General features: G+C 38.4%; 1 protein-coding gene across 1 annotated transcript in view; it reads left to right on the top strand.

Moving 5' to 3' along the window:
• Window positions 1–25,962, top strand: part of GRID2 (glutamate ionotropic receptor delta type subunit 2) — a 669,086-nt gene that overhangs the window by 552,340 nt on the left and 90,784 nt on the right. The window contains exon 12 of the mRNA XM_030948215.1: window positions 17,582–17,720. Within this exon, the coding sequence (XP_030804075.1) occupies window positions 17,582–17,720 (139 nt within the window). The remainder of the gene's footprint in view (window positions 1–17,581; window positions 17,721–25,962) is intronic.

The following is a 25,962-nucleotide window of genomic DNA, read 5'->3' as shown; positions in this document are numbered from 1 at the left end:
TGTATTTCATGAAATTTCCTAACTTATAGGTCCAGAGTAGTAGTCCACATGGGAGCACTTGGATAGAGGCTCAGTTAGCTTAAAAAGAAAAGGATTTTTTGACTAATCAATGAAAATGAGTGCTTAAGGAGGGCTTGAATTCAGCATGAAATTGAGGAAGAAGTTAGATGTAAGGAAGGGGAACCAGGTTGCAACAATACCAGAATTCAATAGAAAAAAAAAAAGGGAAAAGGAAAGGAATTTATTTGAGCAGATCTGCATCCACTCCCTCCTGTGGTAAGAGGTGTCACACATGAGGTGCTACTGGTTGTACAAAGCATCTGGAGGCACCAAAACTGCTGTGCAATGTCAGAAAAAGAAATTCACAAAACTGGGAAGGTGGGAGTAATTACCTACAAAGAGAGAGAGATCTTACCACTCTACCATGTGGATTTTCAACAGAACTCTGTAGAATTCACTAGAATAAAATAAAATATTCACTTTGCTCCTACTGAGTGAGGGAAAGTTACAGACATGTATCTACAGTTTTGCTCTCCGTCAAACAACAAGCAGAACTATCCTGAATTATCTAGAAGGAAAAATGAAACACGTTGAAAAGAATTTATACCAAAATACATTTACTTATTATTACTTATACTTATTTACACCAAAATACGCTTACTGACTGATATAAAGACTTGGAAGAACTCAGAAATTCAGTGCAAAAGAGTAAGAGATCCATTTATAATGCCAGCCTGTATTTCACATTCAATTTGAATGTAACAAAAACTATATTAGCTGAAGTGTTATTGTTTACTAATCCTTGTGAATACCGACATATGAAAATAATTTTCATGGACAGGGTAACTGGCTATTGTGGTGATTTTGCCTCTGTTTTCATTCATCAGCTCTTCATTCAGCAGAAAAACTGCAGCTTTTATTTGTTTTGGAATAGTAAATCTGTTGCTATTAATTCTGATTGGCAAATGTAGTGTAGCAGCATGGGGCATTTCAAATACTGTCACGTTCACTTTAGAAATCTTTCAGGAGCGATTTAAATCATGACAAGGTACTCATTTCTGTTATCAAAACATAGAGACAAAGATGCTTTTATGCCCTGTGCTGACAGAAACAAAGCAGCTTGAACCAAAGATTGCTTGTGCTTTGATAGGTCTGGATTCTTTTTTTGGGGCTAACAAGTGATTTGTGGCATCATCTTCTCTCTTTCCTCTAGACAGAGGAAAAATTTGCAGGCATGCAGACTGACTTCAGACCTGCCATGGCTCTGAAGAGAGCCCTCTGCTGCAAAAATACAACTCATTCTTTAAGGAAACTCTTAACCTATTATGATTGAAACAAAGAGCTCATTCCTTCTGAAATAGTTAAAAACTTGGCAGATTTTAGCAAGTAGCTTTAGTTCACTGTGTCCCTTTTCCAAATGCTATTAACAAGTTTTAGCCTTTTTCAATTTTTGAAGCACCAAAGAAAAATACCCGTATCATTGTCTGTAGACAAAAGTCAACACAGATCAATCCAATGGTTTTTAAGGCAGGTCTATAATTACTGTCACAATCAGTTACAAAATTTAAGTCTTTTTAGTTGCTTCCTTATAGCTAGACTGAAACTTAATGTGACTGCTACTTGTATCACTTAAATTTAGGTGGTGAACTTGGCTTTCTTACCTCCATATTTCAGTGACCACTCTAGGCACCATTTTGAGACTGGTAATATGCAGATATATTTCAAGTTTCCCTTTTTATTTGATGCCCATTCATTATTGAGATTGGCCAAAATAGTTTACATTATTTTTTTAAGATATATGAGGATAAAGCTGCAATATAACTCAATTAATATAAATGTGTATAAAATGCAAAGGAAGTTTTTTATTCTGTGGTCAAGCCCTTCATTATAAAAATAAATTTAAAAAAGGGCAGGCAGTGCACTGAAATGCTTTGGCTTCCTACCCAATATACCCACTGAATTTGCAATATACTGTGATCACTAAGAGAATTTTAGGTGATCTCAGCCATGCTGCTGTGGGTTATATTAAAAGCAAATGCTTCTGACTCTGAAGTCAAAATTCAGGCATGAGTAGTTTAGATAATATCAGTTGTCTATTTATCTAAGGATGAAGCAAATTCATAGATTCAGACTGTGGAGGATTGCAGTTGTGTTGAAATTTAGTGTCACGGAATTTGTTCTTTTCCTTTTGCTCATCCTAGAAAACTAAGTAGCTAAAGCTCCTAATTTTGCTTATTTTGAATATTACCTTTGACAACTGGACAGAAATCTGGCTCTAGGCAGCCCTGCTTGGGACAAGGGACAAGAAGGGGACAAGAATCTGAGTGATGTATGAATAATGATATATTTTGTAGACTTTGCTCAGCTTTTGTGCTACTCTATACAATCTTCTCTTTAGCCATGGTATTGTTGCTACTCCCTCAAATTTTGCCCTTGCTAGAATTTGCCAGTATAGGGAACCTGCCGTATGACCTCTCAGAGAAGAAATTTGGGGGTTCTAAAACCTTTAATAAAACCTTCATTGAGATCAGCTGAATCGAGTTGCTGTAACAGTCTGATGACTTTTATACTTGCTGAGAACCTAGTTTAATCTCCTGAAGGTTTTCTATTAGCTTCCTATTAGGGGCTCTTGTTACAAAACGCTCTAGGGAGCACTCTGCTCTCCCCAGTACTGGAGAAAATCAATGATTTAAGAAACAGAAGTTCAAGATATAGAGTTGCTGCCAACTCTTTTTGTATAATAGATCAGTTTTTGAGACAGGTGAAATGCTGCGTAATTTTTTACCAAGGACTTGCAGAAGAATCTTTTTGGGGGTTTTGTTTTAAAGGCAGCCTCTCAAATTTTGCTTCAGGATTCAGTGATGAACTAACTTATTATAATAGATTTCAATGGAATGTTGAAAAGCAATGAAGTTAGAGAAAGCTACAATGTTTTTTATTTGATATGAAAGACACCAAAAAAGACTTAGTCTCTATCTTATCACACTCTGGTCATTTTGCTTTCAATTCTTCTGTAAGAGAAGATATTTCAGGATTGGCCTGAATTTTAGATTATGCAGGTAAAGATGCAAGGCTCTGTTTTGTTTGGCTTTGTTTGTTTTTTTTTTTTTGCTGTAATAGAAAATATCTTTTAAATGGCTAAATCATTCAGAATTTAATCACTTCTTAGTGATTGCAACAAAACAAACATTCGTTATAGTTTTATAAGTAAAATTTGACCATAGGATAATGAGCGCTTGAAGTATTAGCTGCAAAAATATAATTTTCTTCAGAGATCTTAATACACTTTCTTAACCTAGAAAAGTTATGAAATGGATGATGTTAAAGCACCACTGGTGGGCCATTTTTTTATCCCCTTATATTTGTTTAAAATGCTGGTCACAACTGGAGGTTTTGATTGGTCATCAGTGGCGTCAGTAATGGCCAATTATGCTGATAATACCTGGCAAATGAGCAAATCTTACTGTTTGCCTTGTGTAAATTACATTTCATAGGAGCAATAAAACAGCCTCCAAGCTTCAGCACTTCAAAGTCATTATAATACTTCTCAGATGGTTAAAGCTGCTCAGAATTCTCAGTCTTCTTCCTTGTATTACCACCCAAGGTGTGATATAATCCTCCTGAAATGCACTGCCTGGAGTCTGCTGTTGCTTAATAAATTACTCCATCTTGCTTATCTCACTCTTGGCATATCCCTATCAGCAGGAAACCCTTATGCTGTAGCAACATCCTTTCTTAGTGACATTTTCTCTTAATTAACTGTACAACAATCAAATATTTTATATTCAGAGGAAGACTCTAGAATCATTCTGGAAGAAGTCTGTTAGAAATTAATTATATCTTCACATGTGATATTTAGTGGTGAAACCTGATTTATTGCGGGGGGAGGGGGTATGTTTAGAAATACAAAAAAGATCCAGTGTAAAGTAAAGACTTTAGGACTGGGACCTAGTTCTAAATTTGGTTTCTGCACTTGATCTGCTGGCTGACACAGAAACATTATTTAATATCTTAGATATCAGGCCTTAGTTTTAAAATGGATATGTTACCCATCTTCCTTCATAAAAACATGTTCTATACCTTCTGATAGAAGGCAAAACTTAAATGCCAGTCTCATGAATTAACAATTTTAATTGCTCTTCAAGCTAATGCCAATCTTGACATATTCATGTAGCAAGGGAAACAGACTTGCTGAGCCTAAAATGCGCAGCACTGAGCTGGCAAAATGAAAAGTCAGATACCAAACGTTGGGAAACAAACTACATGCACCAGCAGATTTATTTGTGGCATGATAGTTCCACCTTAAAGTATGACCCCCCAAATTCTCATGTCATTTTGATTAAATCTGGGCTAGTGCATCAGTAAGTGTATTTACCTTCATAAAGTCACCTCTCTGAAATGGGGACTGCAGCCCTGTGGTACCCAAGATCCTTTTGTATGTTTCAGTGGTTTGGCCAGCCCTCTTGACAGCATCCAGAAATGAGTACATTTTGGTAATTGTGTCCTGTGTCTCAAAAGTATTTGGAAACCACAAGTGGTCACTGGAACTGACAGCGTGTACTGAGAGTTATTGTCGTGTATGAAGTACACTTTTATAAGCCTCGGATGTAGCTTTGTGTCCTTTCAGAGGTTTATTTGATTGTCTCTTTTTCAGACTGTAGCTCCATGGAATAACCATGCTCCAAGTAAAATGTTCAGTAGTGTGGGCATTTGTTTGCAGCAATGTGATATCACTAGTGTGAAACTACCAGGGGATATGCTTGGATTTTCCCTAATTTGAAGTTAAGATTCAGGCAGTTCTCAGAGGCATCTTAAATAATGCATTTCTACATCTTCTCTGCACATGGTTGCTTGAGTAATAGCACTGGGTACATGAGGCAGTCTGTTTAGTGATTTTGTGTCTGATATTCCATCTGTGAGGAGATGGAGAATGAATGGCAGTGTGAAAGCCCAAAAACCACCTTAATTGCCTAGGATTAGCTCTGATTGACTGTGAGAAGGTGATGTCTATCTGGCTGTAGTGTAAACCCTGATCAAGACCAAGTGAGGCAAAAGGAAAGTAGAATTGGATGTCATGGCATCTGTCCATCATTCTGTGTTCTTTCAAAAACATCCTAAGGTGAATATTTTGCTCAGAGCAGTTTCTTTAGTTGTTGTAATTTCTAATATTACTATATACTGTAACTGGGTAAATAATGAATAAGTTAGATTCAGATTAGGTAACCAATTTTGACTTTTCAGGGTTCGCCTGTGTATCATATACATTTAATTGAGGAAACAAGGAAGAACAATTTAGTCAGGAACTGAGTGTTCCTTGTGTGGAGGAACAATGTAACCCCCATTTTTATTTTCAAAGATGTTTAGAAGCTGAAGAGGCAAGTCTTACTTGTCCTGCTATTTCCTGCCCATGAGTTTACAGTTAAATTGACAACTTCAGCTGTTTAAGGTAGGGAGGAAGTGAGAAATGAGCTTTAGCCTTATTAAAAATACTCCCCCTCTGCTTGGGATGCCAGCAGTTTCATCCTCAAACTGATTAGCCTTTTTCAGCTGAGGCCACCCAAGGCTCCAGACAAACATGGGGTTTTAGAGGGAACCCACGGTAGTTTTTTGTTGCTTTTCTGCCCTGTGAGGAGTCCCTCCTCTGCAACAGCTGTGCCATAGCTGCATCCACCCATGCAGAGCCACTTCACAACATCAACTGGTGGGTAGGTGCCAGGAAAATTGCCTGAAAGCTGTAAAGACAGGAGTAGCAGAGGTTTTCAAGCTGCTGGCAGAAAGTCTCCCTTCTTCAGCAGCTGAGGGTTTTTTCCTCAGACCTTTTGTAATACTGAAGTGTTTATAAAAGGAGTAGACCAAAATTAATAGAGAAAGGAAACAAAAAATGCTATCAAATTATTTCAAATTATTTTTTTAACTAACCTGTTCCTTTCCCTGGTTGTTGAGATGAAGGACGAGTCTCAGCATTTATGGTAGAATTAGGGCTGTGGGGTTTTTTTTTGCATTTTTTTAAATCTAGTCAGCTTCCCAGCATGCAAATTAAGGGGATTACCTTCATTATAGCAGCATTCTGTTGTAGGAATCTCCTGCTGCTTAATTTTTATCCTTCCACTGTCGGTAGTGGATGGAGAGATCTTAAAGTAGGACTTCACCTTTTCAGCGGTTTTGAAGTTGGTGAGATGGGGCTGGGTTAAAACTGTGCGATACCTCACCTACCGGGCAAAGGGGAGATGAAGGAACACGGATGGTTTATTCTGAAGCCCCTCAGTAGGACAGAGTCAGGGTAGGGATGAAGGGGAAAGAAAGTCATCTGCAAACAGGCTGTGAAGGAACAGTGATAATAAATCTGTTGAGTGGGGTGTTCGTTGTTCATGCCCAGATATACTTGCTAATAGAACATTTTTAGCCATAAGCATGTACCTCATTCTTACAATGGCTTCTTTTATTTCTATATCTCCAGAGGAAAATCCTCACTATCCTGTAAAATCACCTTTGAAGTCGCTCTTCACTTCTGAAAAACCTAAGTTGTGATCTTAAGCAGGGTGATAGCTGATTTGCTGTGAAAACCAGGTTATTCCACTTTCAAACATAAGCATTCATATTAGTGATTTTCATCAATAAATGACATTTTTCTCTGTGAAACTTAAAAGGATGAGGGTTTCATTCTGTCCTCTGTTCACTGTCATAATACTACATTAGGTCATTTGAGTTTTACAGATCACTTTGATAACAACATTGCAGGATGTACCTGAAGTGGAATTTTAGTCTAAATTTTAAAACGTGTTATTTAGGAACATAATTAGAGCTCCTACACTGGTGATGATTGAATTCTATAAGGTTAGGAGTTCATTGCAGTGAAGCATTCTGAAAATTAAAGGATAGCTAGAATTAGTTACAGGAAAACTGAACTGAGGTATCCAAGATGACTGTGATTCACTTTTCTCTGAAGCAGTCAGGGGTCACTCTGTACTGATGGATGCTTGGAAAACTTGGAAGAACAGATTTATAAAACAGATTATAATTCTTTAAAATTCAAACAAAACCACAGTTTGTAGTTTGTAATCCTTTTTTAAATTCCCTTCACCTCTTAAAATCTTGAGTCACAGAATCATGTAGAGGTAGAATGATTTTGGGGAAAACTACTTGTCAAAAGATGTGAGGGCTTTACTGGAACAAGTGTTTGTCCTTATGGTCACACTGCATTGTTTTGTGCTTTGCTTGGTTCACAGTTGCTCAGTTTCAGCCAAAGGGGACTCTCTCCCTCATATTCATAATGCCCTCTCTGACAGGCTCTTCACTAAAGCCACGCTTCAATACCTCATTAATGGCATTGTTTAGCTTAATGCTACTTTTACATACAGATGGTCTGTTTTCAGTCCATTGTTCACAGTTCTCTCTTCTGTCCCTGAAGGTGCTGTGTACAGCCCTGTCGGTAATGTGCAGAAAGACCCCACTAAGCAAACTGTATGTGACAGTAACACACACATCATCTCCTCAGCCACTTATGAATATGCACCAGAGATGATAATTGTGGCTAATTGCTTGAGGCTTCACAGCATTTGAATCCAGCCATTAGTAATTGAGAGATTTTGTCTCAGCATCTCTTGAAATCTGATCTAAACGTTGCCAGTGTGCAAGGTTATTTGTTAAGATCCAGTGCCAACATCCTCTAAAATAATAGCAAGCATATATCACTATGATGCCTTCCCAGTGGCTGCAAATAGCACCTTTACACAGGCTTGCAATCAAGAGCCATTTTAAAAGCACAAATCTCATCACAGCACTCCTGAAGAGCATCCCCAGAGGATCCCTGTGTTTCTTGAAAATGCCCATTGAGCTCTAATCTGTGTTCTTCTCTGTGTGTGTATATTAATAATTATATTCTGTATTGGACTATGTCTTGAAAGTGGCAACAAAGAGTTATCTGATCAGAGTTTTTTCTTTTTTTTCTTCCTTCTTTTTTTCCTTTTTTTTTTTTTGCAAAGAGCTGTTAGTAAAATTGCTAGGCTTGTTGCACAGTTATTTATGATTATGTAATTGAATGGTCCTATGTTTGGTAACCCCAAAATTAAATTTGAAACCCTGCTAAGTCTTCTAATAAACCATGAACCAATGCATTTCAGCAGCATTAATACAGTATACTTTGGCCAACTGATTCATGAGAGGGGGACTGCAAGCCTTCATTCCAATGTGGTCACAGTTACAGGTGTCAAAAGATAGACTTTCAAATATCTAGACTTGTAGTATAAGACTAGTTATAATTAATCTAAGGGCTCCCAGTAACTCAGCAAATACTAGTGTATGCCTCCATTTTCATTTTAGCTGCAGTCATTGCTCCTCTTTTGTAATGGCAGCAGAAGAGAAAAGCAAAATATACTCTGTGATATATTTTCCAGAACTTGTAGAAGCACTGTAAAGGCTACTCATGCCCTCTCTCTCTGATAATGTTGCACAAGTCAATGCAATGTATTGGCACTATAATAATGCAAACTAATGTTTGTAACATTTTCTTTTATCTCCTGTGAACTTCGATTTGTAGTTGAAACTATATTTTGCTAATTCCACAGAAAGACAGAAAGTGACCAATGCAAAATTATTAATATCTGAAATAAGTCATTAAGCTTGTGGGTCTAGGCCTAAAAGCCAGGAATTGATTCCTATAGGACTTGAAGATTGATCCTGTAAATACTACATAATAGGAATGAAAATCTGATTAATGTGTGTAATTAAAGCATCACAGACACCAGGAGAAGCTAGAGCCCAGCCATTTGCTAAACGTTTCCCTTCCCAACTTTTGCATTATTGCCACCATTTCAGCAAGATGGGTAGAAAGAAAGGATTTATTGTTGTGAAGAGAATTATAAATATACTATAACTAATATGTTATGCTAACGTCATTTTAATCGGGTAATTATTAAAGGACTGTTTGGCCTTTAAGGACATTGATTTAATAGGAATTAATTTAATGATTGAACACTGTTTGTGTAACATTATCATTGCTAGTGATGCAGAAAATTGGAATCTCAGCTCAGCTGAAAAGAGTTTAGACTTTGTATTATCACATTAGATACTATTCTATTCCAATGTAGTTATTAGACCCTTTTGATACTTTCAGTATATATTTAAATGTTTGGAGTTTATCTAAAAATTTCTGAATAGAAAAAATAAGTTAAAATTGTTGTCATTGTACTGCTCTCCTTTTTGATAGAGGCTTGAATTTCTGTTTAAAATAGCCTTTTAGAAAGTCCATTCAATTTTGGGTTTGACTTGCTATTGCTTCTCCCATAAAATAAATTTCCTCCGTTTTCATTCTCTGCTTTCTTCTCTGCAAACCTGATGATTTTTTTTTTTGTTATGAGGAATAGAGTTTGGCTTATGGAAAAGTTTTGCAACTTTGAAGACACAGCAGCTTTTAAAAGTAGCAGCAGAGCACAGTTCTATCTAGATTATTCTGAGGCTGAATCCTGCACTGTCTAGTCACAGCTTAGTGGAAATGGTGAGCATTATAAAAGGACTATGATCAATACCTGGGGATTAAGACAGAGTTAAAGCTGACCTTTATAGTTACAGCTCCCCCTTACCTAAAGGTGTGTTGTCTCTGGATGCCCTCCTTGGTTTGCCCTCAGGCGTGCAATTGTCACAAATTATTTTTCATCTTCATGGTGCCTCTAACTACTGTTGTATATAAATTAAACCCAGGGAGAAAAGGGTGGTAGTGTAGTGAAGTGGTGCATCTGACAGGCTGCTGCAAATAGATTAATTTTCTAACAAAATTTTACTCAAGGATGTCTGACAGTTCCTACTGTATCTTGGCAGAATTTTCCAAGGGAGCCTAGCGGCCAAATGATTAGTCCTCTGTTACTAGGAGGGAGCTGTTACAGCAGACACAGCAAGCTGGGCAGGCTGGTATTTGAAGACTGATAGAAAAATAGTTTGGTAATAGACACAGCAGAGACTTAAACTTACAAACACAGTAGGTTACTAATCCAGTACAGAGCAATGCTGTAGTAGACTGAAATGCTTTGCACTGATTAGCACTGACCTTTTCCTTGATGCTAGAGGAATTTCTAGCTTCAGAAAGGATATTTTCAATGAATGTGACTGAAGAACCTGTATTTTAAGCAAAATAGTTTGTGAGCAGGCATTCACCAACCTTTTGGATATTTGTCCATCAGGTTGTATGTCAAGGCCCTCTGACCAGATTTATGAGGTGAGTTCCCTGGGCTGTAACTTGATGAGGGTTTTTGTGGCACTGCCACTGGTCCTTGATTAGTCCCAGCATTTGAAATCTCAGCATGGGAAATCTTTCCCTATTAATGAGAAAACAGAGCTGAGCAATGAGCCTTAGTGTGTGAGTCAAATGCCAAAGGCACATCCAAACAGATACATAGCAGTGGCAAATGGAGGATTTTCAGAGGGAGTTTTCAGGATATGAGATGTAGCTTGGAGGTGATTGCTGGCCAGCAGTAACAGAGGGTGACAAGGTAGCATGGCAATCTCTGTCTCAGATTGGAACTGGCTCGTGCCTGGCCTCCTTGGTATAGGGCTGGGGGAAGCCTCCATCTGCCTCCACAAGGCTGTGCATACACCCTCAGGTTAGCTGGCTTCCAGAGCTGCATGCATCTTTAGCATGTATAAGATGCAGCTTCTCAAACTCCTTTACAGATTTCAGATACCTAGCAGTGATTTGAAATAAGCCTGAAGGAGAGGAATGATGGTTTCGGATTTTCTGCCTGTCACATAAAGGGGAGAAATAAATGAGGGGAGCTTTCTTTTGTGCATCATTGCTTCCCTTCTGGGAGTGCAGTGAGGGCAGTGCTTCCCACCCAGCTGAAAGAAAACAATCTTCCAGGGAGAACACGTAATGAGATTAGTCAGGGGATCATTACACTGACAACAACGAATGGCAAGAGTCAGTGATTGTTTAGTTCAGAAATAAGACATCAAGGGGTGAAAAAATTAATCAGAGCACCAAAGGACAAAGTGAACACATTCTTTAATTGCCTGTAGACCAGCAGGAGAAATCGGAATAATAAACAAGAACAGTTAGACTCCGAAATACAGAGTTGATCTTCATGTTGTTTCTGAAATCTAGTAGGAACAATTGGAAATACTGAAAGTCAGATGGACAAGGTGGATAAAAGGGGAAGAAGGTGTCACTATGTCACAATGGATTAGGTATTTCAGAGGTTGAGAACTTGGAAAGAACTGATCCTGTTTTTTTTCTGTGACTGTGGGCTAATGGCTGGAGCGCTAAGTGAGATGGGAGACAGTGTCTGCTGCAGGCCACCAAATCACACTGGAGTGGAGCATGGTTGGCTCTGGTACAGCATCTCTGTGATGCATAAGGGGAAATGTGAGGTGTAAGAGGGGCAGTCAGGCTGAGTGGTGTGTGTTTCAAGCCTCCAGCTGCCCATGCTGAAGTACCTGGAATGCACAGGTAGAGCATATTAAAAGGAAAAGGAGCACAAAGTGTTAAACGCGGCAAACTTTAGAGAAAAAAATATATGATGAGAAAGTGTAGACAGAGGTGAGGCAGAGCTGAGAACAGGAGGAGGGCACTGAAAACTTCATTAGGAGATAGAGAAACCTTAATGACATTGGTGCATTAGGTGAAGGTAATACTATTCAAAATCTTTATGCTAGAAAGGCAACAAATATTTCTCTTCTGTGCCTGTGAAAAAAAGCCAATTAAATTATTTCTGTGTAGTGGAGGTTAAGTGGTAGCTACTATATAGTTACTACTATAACACAGTTTCAAATCAGAAAATTCAAACAAATTTCACCCAAGCATTTATGAGAGTTTACTGTGTAGCTTCCAAGATTTCTGTTTGCTGACATGAGTCTTAGAACATTGGGCAGGTTTTTAGAAAGATCACCAAAAAAATTTATTGTAAACTTAAAGACCAAACTGAACCTTCAATCCAAGTTTTTCTTTCATCTTAATATCTGGATGTAACAAGATGAAAGACTTAACAAATATAAAGAGACATTTAACAATTTCAAAATATATAACCATTTAAAAAGTCTATGCATGACTTTTACTATTTTATTATAGTAAAATAATAGTTTATAAATAGCTTTATTATATAATGAGAAAGCTTTATCTTTGGGATCTGATAGAAACTTTTATAATTGCTTTAGTAAATAAAAAGAAAATTGGGTCCCTTTCAATCCTACTACTTCCAATGAACTCAAAGAACAGTTCCTAATGTTTTTGGAGCATTTTCACAGTATAGTAATTATACATAGATGCAGTGCTCTCTTGCTAGGGAGTAAAGACCTGAAGAAATGTTTGATGTGTGAAGCAAAATATTTGAATGTCTCTTTTTACATAAAATTTTTGGGTTTTAAATCACTACCTTTTAATACAAACCAAATGCTACAGGAGGAACAGGTGGTGTGGTGAGTAAAAACTATAGCTGGCTCTCAAACTTCTCCACACCTTGTAAGGTCTGGCTGCCAGCCCTGCCTCATGATCGGTTCCTTCTCCACTCTCAAACCCCTGCAATCTGCCAATAAGTTCAGCCACTGATTTTCAAGCTTATTTGGGAGACATTACCAATTCAAGGAGTTGTATTCTCCTGTGGAATAATTTGTCGTGCCTGCTGTGGTCCGTGGGTGTTAACTTCAGCACAAAATGGAATATTACAAGTTCAGGTTATGACATGCCAGCCTAAATGTTATGGATGAATATAAGCAAAGTTCAAAGTTCAACGAATGGAAAAGGATAGATGAAAAAAATGAAAATAAGGGAAGAAAAATTCATTATGAGAAATTTCCCGGCAACTTCCAAGCTGCATTTACTTCACAGCTGGTAGAAATAGGTATGGGCTTCATTGACTGTAAAATTTTTTTTTATCCTATACTGAATTGAAGATTTCCAATTGAAAGTAGGTGAGGTTTTATATTATCAGGAAAGTTTTTAACAGAACAATTGCAATAGCTAATGCTCTGAAAGGTTCTGCCTTTGAAGAGTTCTGCTTTGCAGAGTTTTACGAAGATCACAGAGCTCGGTCAAACTTCAGGTTTTGTTTCTAGTGGCAATAAAAATGTGGAAATATAAAATACCTCTTCCTCTTTGTTAATACAAACTACTTCCCTCACATGCACTCTCTATTAATGTCCCCTTCACAAAGAATACAGAAGACATGCATTAATCTAAACTGTTTGCAACAGGCATCTGCACCTCTTTATTTATGGAAATTGCAGATGCACAGCATAATTGATGTGACTGTTCTAACAGGCTAAAGGCTAAATTGCAGCCAGCTCCCAAGTCCTTTGTGCTTTTTTACCAAAGGCCAATAATTCACTGAATGTGGACAGAATTTTTGTAGGAAAAAGCAGAATCAAAATCTGTCCCCAGATAACCCACCCTATTATTTCTTCACCTTCCTTTTCCAAGCAGAGTTGAGATGCTTGCTTTTAATTTTGATGGCATTACAGTTCCTCAACAAAGCAGTCACAATTATCATATTTTTCATGGTTCTTTAAATTAGCTGGAAAACTCCTTACACAGAAGCTCAGCTCACTGCAGTTTTTCTTCAGGCAAACAATTGACAAATCCCTGAGAACAAGATGTCTGCAAAAAGAGCCCATGCATTTTGAATTCTTCAAATTTAATCCAGAATTATAAAATATCAAGATCTTACCAGACTATGATCCTGAATTCCCCTATTTTGCCCATTTGTCCTGTGTGTTCATTCCTCCTTCTTGCCTGTACTCCTCTCATGATTTTTGATGTGAAGAAACCTTTAAACTGAATACTAATGAGGGAAAATAATTTTTTGAAGTAAAAATATGTATGGTAATTCTATAGTTTCATATTTTGTCTTCTAAGTTGGGTTTTACCCGGGTATTTAAGTCTGTCATAATTATGTATAATATTTTTTGCATTATCAAGATGATGCATTATTTTTCCTGCCTTCTATTTAGCTTGAAGCACTTGGAAAGAAACAGGAATAAACAGAAATTTATAAGATAAGTTCCAGTCTAAGCCTGTCATCTGAAGTAGGCCAGCATTAAAATGGTCCAGGATTGATGAAGGAGAGCTGCATTAGATGAGAGTGGGAGGACTAAAAGTAATTTCTTTCACTGTGACTTCTACAGCAATTCAGCTTTTTCAGAAAACTCTCAATAAGATTGATTTTTTTTAGTTCAGTTTGCTCTAGAAAATATCTGTCCCTTCCTGCACATGAAGATTTTAAAGGCAGATTACATTTTTATAAGTGATTTTAGCACCCATTACATGTCAGATGAATTATACTGGGAGCTGTAGCCACAACGTAGGTGATGTAGAGGTAGTGGAATTTTGTGCTGCCTTATACTCTTCTGCAGGTATATTGGAAAGGCCTCAATAAATTATAATATAGCCTCTATAGTCCTTTGAGATGTCTTTTAATGTGACAAAGCAACTCCTGGACTGCTGTCTTCTATTATTTCAATTTGTTTCATGAGTGGGGCTCAGTACTTTTAAGCACTGCTCATCATGCCCCACGAGCAGCATTTTTACTGTAACCACAACCACTGTGCTGGCCTCCGCTGATGAATTTTGCTATAGGAATGAGATGTCATAGATCAGATTCTTCTCTGGTCATCAGTGTGTGTCTGCATTGCACAGGTGGCCCCCTTTGCCATTAGGGGTTACTAAGCTTTGCTGGTATGATATGAAATACAGCAACAGGCAAAGATTTGTTCCACATTTTTGGCTCTCTCCTGCTTTGTGCTGCATGTCCTGTTTGTAACCTCTTGCAACTAGAACATGGCATGATCCATGAGGATGTCAGTGCACCTGAAACTCATCCTAGGTCTTGGAAAGCAGAGCCCAGGGAGATTTGCATGCCTGTCCCTCCTGCACACTAATTTTAAGTAGAGTTTAGTATCTTTTAGGTCTGTGGCTCTCTGTCATGGTAATGTTAATGGAAAAACAGTGATTGTTGCTCTCTTGAGTGACTTGGCACTCTTCTGAACTGAGAAAATGTGGATTGGGACCCAAAGAAAACTTCAGGAAGTTTTATCCCCAGAAACAAAATTGGGGAGAATGAAGAGGTTTCTTAAAGTGAACTGCCATGGTGCAGGAAGTGTTTTAGGAAGGAGTACAATGGAACAAGACTGTGTCACATTAAGTCTCCTAATAGATGCCAAAGAAATGGTACCATGGCAGTAAAAGATCTCTTTTGCTTTTTGTTTCTTTTCTTCTTTTACTGGGAAAGGTGGAGTACCCTGCGTGTACTGCTTTAAAAAAGTCATGCACTTAGGCTGTTGTGGTGTCAGCCCATTTAGAAATGGTGGTTTGAGAAGCCTCAGTACAAGAATTCTTAGAGGAGTGAGGAATTATTTTGATATGTGTTTATTGCACATGTACTTCAATACAAGCTTTGTCCTCAAGCTTCATTTCTTGACTGCTGGTATACAAGGAACAACTGTGAATTAGGAACAAAGCTTCACAAATACCTGGATGAAATAAAAGCACTTAGGCTAGCCAGCATTCATGGGTTTTAAAGTCTATTTTTAACATGGGAGGGAAAAGGAAGAAGTAAAAGTGAATAGTGGGGACAACCTTATCAAAGTATGGGAAAGCTGTGTGGACAGTAGGGAATGCTGTGGCTGAGAGATCTGTAGTGGCTTTTGTGTTCACTTGATGCACAGCATCCTCACTTGAACCAGAAGGCAGGTGTGTGAATTTCAGTGGTCCTCTCTCTTCTGACTTTTAATTTCAACTCAAAAATGTGAGAATTTCAGAGTTTTACTCATTAAGCTGAAAACTGAATGTGCAAGGATATCCAAAATATCATTGGTTTCTTCTCAATCACACTAGCCATTTCAATTAAGTGTGAGGATTGTCTGCAGGGATTGGCATCTGAAAGTTAAAAGGACAAACAGCTTTTTCTGATAAATTTATATAATTGCTCTTTTCATTTTATTAAAAATCATTTTTTAATTAAGTATTTAAAAGACATTGCAAAAACGGTTGTAAAGTAGAAATACTCTAGTAAAAGTAATTTAAAATTCATGCAGCAGACAAACACAAATCTTCAGATGTTGAAGTTAGCATTCATCTTTGATAATCCTTAGACTGAAATAATATGTCCCAATCTGATCAGTAGATTATTATTTCAGACAATTAGATGGCATCTTGGAAATAAAAGAAAACTTGTTTCCAGATGTTTAGGTCTAAGAGATTTTGTCTTTCAGTTCTGGAATTCTCAAAAGGCAAAGGATTTCAGTGTTTATATACCAAAAGTATAAAATAATAGAGTCAATTATTATTTCATTTATGGTACAATTCCACATCACTGATGCAGAAAAAAAGTTTCAAATTTGTATGGCAATGCAGAGTTCCCGGTGTTTGTATAGGTAAGAAAAATTCTGAATAGAGCAGTAAGAGCATCCTTGATAGACAACACTGATTAAACACCCAGTTTCTGTACATAAGTGAAAATTATTTGTTCTTGGGATGGGAATAATTGTCATTTGTATTCCCTTAAACCTACTTGCTGTGGAAACATTAAGGAGTTTTTACATAAGTACAAAACAAACTGTCTACAGATGATTGAATTGGTAACAAATTGCTTTTGCAAATCCCAGGCATCGTACCATCGTAAGATTTGCCTAGGAGAAACCTACCTCAAAAAACAATATCAGCTTCTCAAATTGCTGAGTGTAGAGGGAGAGGAAAAGAGTGAACATCTTGAGCAGTTGACTGTGGGTGTTTGCTGTGTTCACCTATCCCGCCTTAGTTACTTGTAGCTGTGACAAAACATGCTGCAGACAAAAGGGGGATTTTAAAAAAATAACATTTTCCTTTATCTAAAAACCTGAGATTTATATATTTTTTAAAGAGAAAGAGCTCTTGCAAATACTCCAAACTAGTGTGTTTTGGGGCAGCTATTTGAATAAAAACTGCTGCTTTTCATGGCTTGCATTACTAGGCTCTTGTCACACAATCGATAGCTTGCAGCTCATCCTGGGAGGTTTAATTGCTGCTCATGTTCTGTTTACATGGCAGTTGGATTTTAAAGGAAAGCAACTAGAGAATACAAAACAATGTTTGCTTTCTTCTTCAATATGTGTGATTTTTTTTCCTGCGTGTCCAAGTTCACTTGCAGCAAGTTGTACAAATACATGTGGTTATCACGAGCATCTGCCTGCCTACACAACTGTGAAAAGTAATTGTGGTTTGATGGGATTTTTTGACTTTACGTTCCCCAGAATAAAAGAAAAACTTAATTAAGGTTTGTGGATAAGATCTCTAAGGAAAGAACATTTTAAGATTTTCCTTTGGCTGCTTTTGTTCTGAGATGTAGAAGTCTATTTCCATTACTGGACAGGATTGGCAGATGAACTGCAATTAAAGGCACAATAGCAAAAGAGATTAAACACAGGAATGACAACTGACTGTGTGGGCTTCCTTCAGTGCTTTTCCTTGCATAGAAAGTGCAGCTCCCAATCCTGCTCAGTTCACTGAAGCACCAGGCTTTAATGGACTGCTTTAAGCTGTTAACCTTGGGGTCTAGTTATCCTGAGAGATGCACAAGCATTCCTCTGTCAAATGAAAATTCTTGCTTTTCCTTCTTCCCCACAGGAGGAGAGGTTCCATACACAACCCTGGCAACCCGACTGATGATGGGAGCCTGGTGGCTTTTTGCTTTGATTGTCATCTCCTCCTACACGGCCAACCTAGCAGCTTTCCTCACCATCACACGCATTGAGAACTCCATCCAGTAAGTTGATAAAGAATGATTCAAGGGAAAGGAGGGCGAACATAAATATACATGTAGAGGGTTATAAATGTTCTACTTAAATGTGAGAACAGGAATAAATGTTTATCTTCCTTGAGAAGTAGTTGGAAAGTTAGAAAAATAACAATATACTATGAGAGACTGTCGGTCTCCCTGGAGACACTTTGTTTTTAGGATTGGAATTGTTGCCCTCTAGCAGATGCTTTTCCCTGTGGCAGACATACATATGTATGTTTGCACACATACATATTTTGAAAGAGGCAATTGAGTTTGAGATGACCACACAGTGTCAGTGTTTGAAACAGGGAAGTATAAATTGCTGCTGCTGCTTTGTATTCAGATGTATTCCACAATGCTTGCATTCTGACACTGGCCAGGAAGACCCCAATGCTTCCCCAGTGTATGGGGAGCTCAGAGCTGATTTCACCTATTCTTACCAAGGCAGAGATGTGTTAACAGCAACAAACAGTAATAAATTCACTGGTTTAGGAGCTCCTCTTTGCTCCTTCTGCTCCCAGGAGCTCTCTTACTGCATAAGCAGATCATGTCGTTCTCTTTTCCCCCAGTATTCATTCCTTTGCTTCGTGCCTTCCAAAAATGAATGTCCTGGTCTTCTCCTGTTCCTTTTATGGTGAACTCTTTCTGTCACACCTTCCAGTCTTTTTCTGAAGATCATGTCACCTTTCCATACCACAGGAGCCTTTCTAGGTCTTCTATCCTCTCTCTCTGCCCTTTTGTACTTCAGTATCCTCTCCTTCACCTAGGATACTGAGTTATCCTCGCTCCCATTGCTCCAGTGATAACCTTCACCTTCAGATGCTCACTCCTGGGTCAAAGCAGAGACTAGAAAATACAGGGAAGCATTAGCTAGCCAAGCACTGTGAGGGACAACTGGCCATTTTTTCATAGCAAAATAATCTTGAACCTACAATCTGTGAAAGTATGTGAGAGTGACAAAATTACCCTTTCCTATATATCCTTCTTTGCAAAAATCTCAGAGTGATTTAAAGAAGAGAGGCACATTTCACTCTGTTTCTTCCTTCAGAAAGGTAAGAACTTGACCTTCAAGTCAGGCTCAATGCTGACCTTAGGGAAAATTCTGTTTTCCCACTCCAGTCACTGATCCAAATCCCTGACTTGTGTGTATCATCACCTAAGGTCCTTCTGCCTCTAGTTCAGCTGCTTTCAAAATCTCTCTGAAATTCCCCTTGAGGCAGTGAGGCACTCTCACAGACCCAGCAGGGGGAGCCTTGGCCTCCTGTGAGTTCACAGGTCAGGATCAAGCATCGCTGCGTGCCAGCAGTCACTGTGCTCACACAAAGGTACTTCTCCTCTGGGTGAGGATTTTCTGTGTGCTAAAACCAATCCAGGCTTTCACACAGGCTGGCAAACATCTGCAATAGCAGACAAGTTTCATTTGCAATTGAAGCCCAAGTTGGACCCAAGAGCAGAAGCAGTACTTAACTTTGAGCGCAGGGTTATGTCCTGACCCTTGGGTAGAGGGAGAAGTTGGTGTTCCATGGACCAAATTGCCCAGGCTTTGCAAGTTCTTACACTCCATATTGGAAATTTTCTGTGGTTGTTATCCTTCCTTTCTGAGGTAACAGCCTCACCACTTTCATGTATTAGAGGGCTCCATACCCTGAGACAGAGATCTAAAAAATAGACTAAAGTAATGAGAAAATTAAATCAAATTACCTTTTTTTTGTGTGTGTGTGTGTGTTCTGAATAACAGATTTTGGTATTTTGACACAACTCAACTATTTGACTCCGTAGTCTCAATTATAATCCTGTCAATATTTGGATAGGAGTAAAATGATATCCTGTGTCAATGTTTGTCAGCATTGATCTTGATATTTTGAGGGAAGTAGATTTATTTATTTTTTTTTAAGTTTTAAACAGTTTAAATTTGACTAAGGTTATGAAGAAACAACATGGGAATTTATATATGCAAAATAAATTATAATGATATATGTGAATTTATATATGCAAAATAAATTATAATGATATACTCACTCATTCAGTTTGTCCTTAGAAAAATGAAATATGCTTCTGGATTCTGCTTTGAAATCACGTCCCTTCTAGTTTTGAAATAGTCAAGAAAAATGTTCAAATTACTGTGACAAATGTCTGTGTTTTCTTATGATGTGCAAAAAAGAATAAAATATACCCAAACTATAATTTAATACATCTTCATCTTTTTCTTGCAGTTTATTATGATGTCACTAAAAAAGTCTCAGTGGAATTTAGAGGTTATTATGTACAGTTGGGATTACATTGGTCTTTGTGCTGTATTATTTATGGGCAGAGTCACTGAAAATGTTTTATTCAGTAGAAAATGTTGCAGCTGGAAAGCTCCTGGAATAAAAGAACAGACATCTTTCAACAGCACTTCCAGCTCAAAAATAGAGTAATTAGATGTGTTTAGTATCCATTAGGGAATGAAGTTATCCTAACTATGGTGTGAGTATAAAACTTCAGTTTACAAAACTGCCAAAATTGGAACTTAAACCAGCACATAAGAGAGAGGAGGTTTGTTTATCATGCTGAATTACTGCAAAGTGGAAAACATGAATAAGCAATAAAGAAAAAAAGCTGATGCTCCTTTTTTTCCTTTTTTCTTCTTTTTTTTAACAGTTCAAATTGTACCGTGGGGAGCCTTCAAGGCCAGAATGGAAATGAGTATAAGCATTAAAAAAAAATAATCCAGATTGCGCTAGTAGTGCTTGTCAGCTTTAGACAAGCCAGAAAAAAAAGGAAAGAAAATGAAGTCACTGGGTTTGCACAGATATAAAAAGTAGTTAATAGTTTTTCATTTCAGATTTCCAGCTAGCATCAGATATTATAGTGTGTTGTTGTAGGTATGGTCCTCATGATATCTTTTACAAAAGATAGGAGGATTCAAGCAGCCTACAGCACATTTTATTTCCATGAAACATTTGGTAGTTACTGCATTTCAGTTTTTGGATATGAAGCTAGTTTGTGTTCAGAGGTCTTGCAGCTTCCCCTGCTCAGTTGACGAATGGGCCATTCTTCCTAGTCAGTGTCTCATGGTATCCAGAGCTCTATGTGGAGTAGCAAAGCATGCAAAATTTTATCAGCCCATCCACTAAGGAGGACCCTTAGAGAAGTAAGTGTTCCCTTTCCCTATAGAGTTTCAAATTAGATCTTTGCTGTATAACCTCACTTGATGGCATTTGTGCTCTGCCTCAATGTTCAGTTTGAATCAATTTTTTGCAGTTTTTAAATTAATTCAGAGAAACTAGAAGAAAAAGAATGGGTGTTAAATCTGCTTTTCCAGAGAAAGGGCTACTCTTAGTACCTTTGGGAGCTCAGCTTTTCACCTTCTGCCAACACGCAATTTCAAGAGCGGAGGCACTCAAGTTCTGAAGTAGCTCCTGGATGCATCTTTTGTTCACACTTGACCCACACTGCAGATGACATTTAAATCAGGACAGTCAGCATTTCAAATGCCACAACACTGTGGCAGCAAAGCATAATTTCTATGTGTTTTAAATCTTTAGGTCGCTTTTGCAAATGCAACATAAATTAATAGTAATTAGGAGTGGCTTTTCTTGGTAAATGCCAAATAAATTTGGAGGTCCTGAGCTATTTCTAGGAGGTGCTCATGTTCTTAATTTCATCACTGAGCCAGTGTTGACATTATTATGTTTTATGATTCCTTTAGGATCAAATTAGAGTCCATTGGCCGAGATTGATTTTATTCAAATTACTGCACTGTTTTTCTGGATTAGGAGAGAGTGTCACCACCTCATGAGCACTGACATTTTGCAGGAAGGTTGTGGGAGTAGGATGAACAGAGAAGAAGTCAAAGGATTTGCCATATAAAGCCTGGTGTTAGGCGGTTTCAAGTTTAATCCACTTCTAAAATGTGGAAGCATGAGAGTTTAGATTGTACATGTTGTGGGGGAAAGAGTGCATCTTTTGTCTTCTTCTGTAAAATCAGAAGTTCACATTATGCTTTCCATTTTATAACAAGTGTGTCTTGTTTGCTAGGTGAGACCTCTGCCTCCAAAAATGGAGGCATAGTGGGAAAGCAAGTCTTTCTTTCTTAGCCGTTCTTTTCCCAAAATTTTGCTAAACCATGATTCACCTGAAGCTAAGAATTCCTTAAGGCTTTATAGAGCTCAGTGGGGCTGACTGCAGGATTTCTGCAAGGGGGTTGCACAGAATGCAGTAATTTCATATTGCCCAGTGCATGTCCATTAATCTTTTCTTTAACATGGTTCAACCTGCAAGCAATATTTCAGGTTTCTGCCACAGCTCACCCTGACAACAGTCAAACCCCTTGGCTTAATGTGCCCTGTTCCCTAACCCTAAATCTGCTTCTGAATTATTCCTTACTGTCCTAGGTGGGGGGAAAAAACAACCAACCAGACAAATGAACAAAATACCCCACAGAAGCACTGGAAAGCTTTATCTGAATCAGTCATAAATAAAGACTTCAGTGTAGGCCATGACATTGGTTGTTTTTTGCAGAGAATTTAGTGACTGGTTCTTGCAGACAGCTCTGTGCAGCACTCGAGTCTAGCACATCTAGCCTGAATTGATCTATAACCCAGGTTTACAAAGATGTGTTGATGCCCAAGTCTCTGACCTCAGTGGTGTTTTATCACCTAAAGAGAAATTCAGTTCTTTATGAAGCTGACTTTTTGTTTTGCAACATTTTTCTGTGTACTTTTTTAATGCTTTTGGCTGGCATATGTGAACATGTTACCAATTCTGAGTCTAGGATTTGAATTTATAGAAAAGGGTATGCTCTGGAGAAAGAAACATATTCAAATCCTACCACATTTTTCTTCTAGCTGTAGGCAGAGATAATTTCTTAAATTGCAAAGTAACTGATTTGTACTAAGCCATAAAATGAAAGTGACCTGATAACTGCTGCCTGATTAAGGTGTAGAATACTAAGCAAAAGCAACAAATGCTGAAAAATACATCTATCTCTTAATAACTCTTCCTCAAATGATTCAATTCCTTCTCAGAATAGCCCTATTAGCCTAGTTAATTTAGGATAATATTGATGCTGGGATAATATTGGTATTATCCCAGTAATTGCAACGAGAAAAAAAATTATTATAAAGACCACACATAATATTTTTCCTCACAATGCTGCATGAGGGATAGACAAAAATAAGCTGAATGACCTGACTGCATGGTCACTCCCCTAGAGGTAGAATTTGTCTGTATACAAACTCAGTTAAAGGTATCTAATTTTTTAACAAATTTTTCAGCTACATCTGCTTTTTTATATTTTTAAACAATTTTTATCATTCAATACCTTATTGCTTCAAAACTAGAAATTCAAAGAGAAAAGTTTTATAATTTGAAATTATCATTTGCTTACTCATGCTAATGAGTGCTTTGCTTTGCAGATACTTCATCTGGGAGCTATTGAAAAAATACATTTCAATATGGTTAATGGAATAAGGATTTGGGCATCAAAGAATCCCTTGTAGGAATTCATTGTCTTGACAAATGCTTTTCCTTTATTTTGAGATCTGGTGTGGCAGCTGTGTCGGTGAAACTGGGGGACAAGAGTGGGGCTGAGGATTTACAAGTCCACTAAAGGCAATTGTCTGAAAAGAGATTGAGTTATTTAATCCAGGAACAGAGGTACACCAACCAACGTGTAACCTATAAACTAGGCTGGAGGCAAAGCAGTTTTAAGAGTTCTTTCTTCTGTAAAGGAACCTCAGTGGTTTAATAATTCTAGTAGCTCTCTCAAAGTTTGTCAGTTCCCTTTGTTTTTCTGTACTTTGTTTTGCTGTACCTTCTAGGTTGAGCATCTGAGCAACACTTGGCAGAGCTGTGGGTTATTAAACAAACAGCTTCTGAAGGAGGTCATGTATATTATGATCCCATTTTACATGTTTGTGTGAGGGGAGGGAGTCACTGATGTGTGATAGATCTTTGCTGTGTTTGCAGCTTGCCTGTGCAGCAGTATGTACACTTCCAAGGCTCCCAAACTTCTCCTTTGTTCCTCAGCATATTGTCAGGTGAACCAGAACTTTGGGTTTACTGCCAACAACAGCATTTAGCCCATCCATAGAGTTTACACTTATATTTGTCTTGCCTTTGCCCTCTTGTCATCATTTTCTCAGCATGGAGCCTCACCTGCGACTGTGAAAAGATGCAAGTAGGGCAGCTGAGAGGCATCCTGCGCTTTAGGGTAGCACATCTACTAGTGAGGCACTGCAGACTCCAGTTAATGCCAGACGTGGCAGCTACAACATGCCTTCCTGAAGGCATTGACATAATTCTTCTCCTTGATTATTTCCCTGCTGGTGGTGCCTTTGTGTGTGATAGCACGCTTGCTTCCCAGCCTGTTTGCTTCCCATACCTGGCTGTAGTACACTCCAAGACTAATAGCTCTTGTCTTGTGCTGGTTTGCCCTTCTGAAAATAACAAAGTTGCTTTTATAGCTACAAGAGATGCGCAGGAGCTCTTTTTCTTTTGTGCTGCTTTTAACTGATTTGTGGCAGCAGCTACACCTGTCAATTATATCCTGCTTAGCAATAATATATCCAAAAAAATGCTTTGGTCCTTGTTATATTAGAAATTATATGGCTATACAGAGTCTGTAAAGTAATGATTGCAATTTTACTAAGTGTTGTCACTAGAAATTGGAGACCAGATAAATACTTTTGGTACACTTTTCTGGTATGACAAATAACAATTACAGGACATTGCAGTATGCATCTTGTGACAGCTCATTGCACTGCTGAGCGCTGCCAGTTGATTACAGGAATGTACTGGCAGCAGCAGCAGGAGCGGGAACAGAATGGATGAATACAGTGTGCTGTATTTATCTAGTGCCTTTCATCAGTGATGCTTTTGACAGATAGACAGACTGTCAGCACTTTGCACAACACTTTGCCTAATGGTAAAATAAGGAGAAGCTCTCAGCAAGACCCACTGCTGCCTGCCAGGGTGCCTTTCTGCAGAGCTGTGCTCAGCCTGGTTGTTGCAGGGTTTTATTCATCCCCAGGTACAGAGCTTTGTATTTGCCCTTGCTGAATTTCACACCCCATTGCTCCAGCCTTTCTAGGCCCATCTGAACTTCAGCCTGTCCTTGAGCAGGTCCCTCCACGCAATGCCATCTGCAAACCCAACAGGAGGGTGCTTGCTTACCTCCTCCAAGTCACTGGTAAAGCCATGTCCCAGGTTAGACCTCTGGGGTACCTGGTAGCAGCCTGCAGGTGAGAGATGCCGTGAGCAGGACAATCCAATTGGGAATCGATCAAATTTGCTTTCCCACACTGCTGTACCTAATGACCTCCTTTGGATACAAGAATATTGTGGCAGGCAGATAGGCAGGCTGCCTTGCTAAAGGTAAACTATATCAGTATCTCCAGTCTTGTCCACAAATGAAGTAATTTTAGTGTAGAAGGCACCCAGACTGGTCAGGCATGACTTATTTTTGGTGAGCTGATGTTGAGTGATGCCTGTAGTCTGCTTTTCCTTCATGTGCTCAGAAATGTGCTGAGGGCTCACTCCATGAGTTTGGACAACCAGCAGTAATTCCATGAATCATCTTTTTTTCACTTTCTTAATACAGTCTGGCTATTTTCTTTCTCCTATAGCAAGGAATCTCCCCTCTCCTCCCTCACCTTGCAAAAATTAAAGCTGTGTCCTTGAAAGGACACAGGCCAACTTTCTCAGCACACTGATTTCTATGGATCTAGTGATCCCAGTCAATCCCTGCCTTGTCTGGTTGGGATTTACCTGATAACTTACTGCTTGTTGTTTGTTGCTTTCTTGAACCCTGACTGTAGTCACAAAGGCCTGTGAGACCTTGGTGGGGAAGAGTGAGGCAATGCAGACACTGAGTGTCTCAGCTCTAGCCATGACTGCTGTCCCCATCCACAGGGTCACACTCCTCTTGTTCAGCCTTTTAGCTCTGCAAAAGCTGTTCTTGTTACCCTTGAAATCCCTTGAGAGCATCCACTCTGACTGAATATTTCTAATGCTACCCAGAGTTGATAGGAAATGTGTCTAAACTCCTCCTGTGAAGATTGTCCCTCTGCTTTCACCATCTGTATATTGTTTGGTGGGAGGAAGTTCTTTTTGAAATTCTGAGGGGTTTCTGAGTAATTTCAAAGTGTAATAGATTATTGACTTTCTTTCCCTGGTGAAACCTACCTGGTATCTATGTCTAGACTTCAGGACTGACCTTTAAAATTGTATTAATCCTTATTTC

This window comes from Camarhynchus parvulus, chromosome 4 (assembly GCF_901933205.1).
Source record: "Camarhynchus parvulus chromosome 4, STF_HiC, whole genome shotgun sequence".
Classification (NCBI taxonomy): domain Eukaryota; kingdom Metazoa; phylum Chordata; class Aves; order Passeriformes; family Thraupidae; genus Camarhynchus; species Camarhynchus parvulus.
The sequence above is the reverse complement of the archived record's forward strand: the minus strand, read 5'-3'. Positions and strand labels throughout refer to the sequence as shown.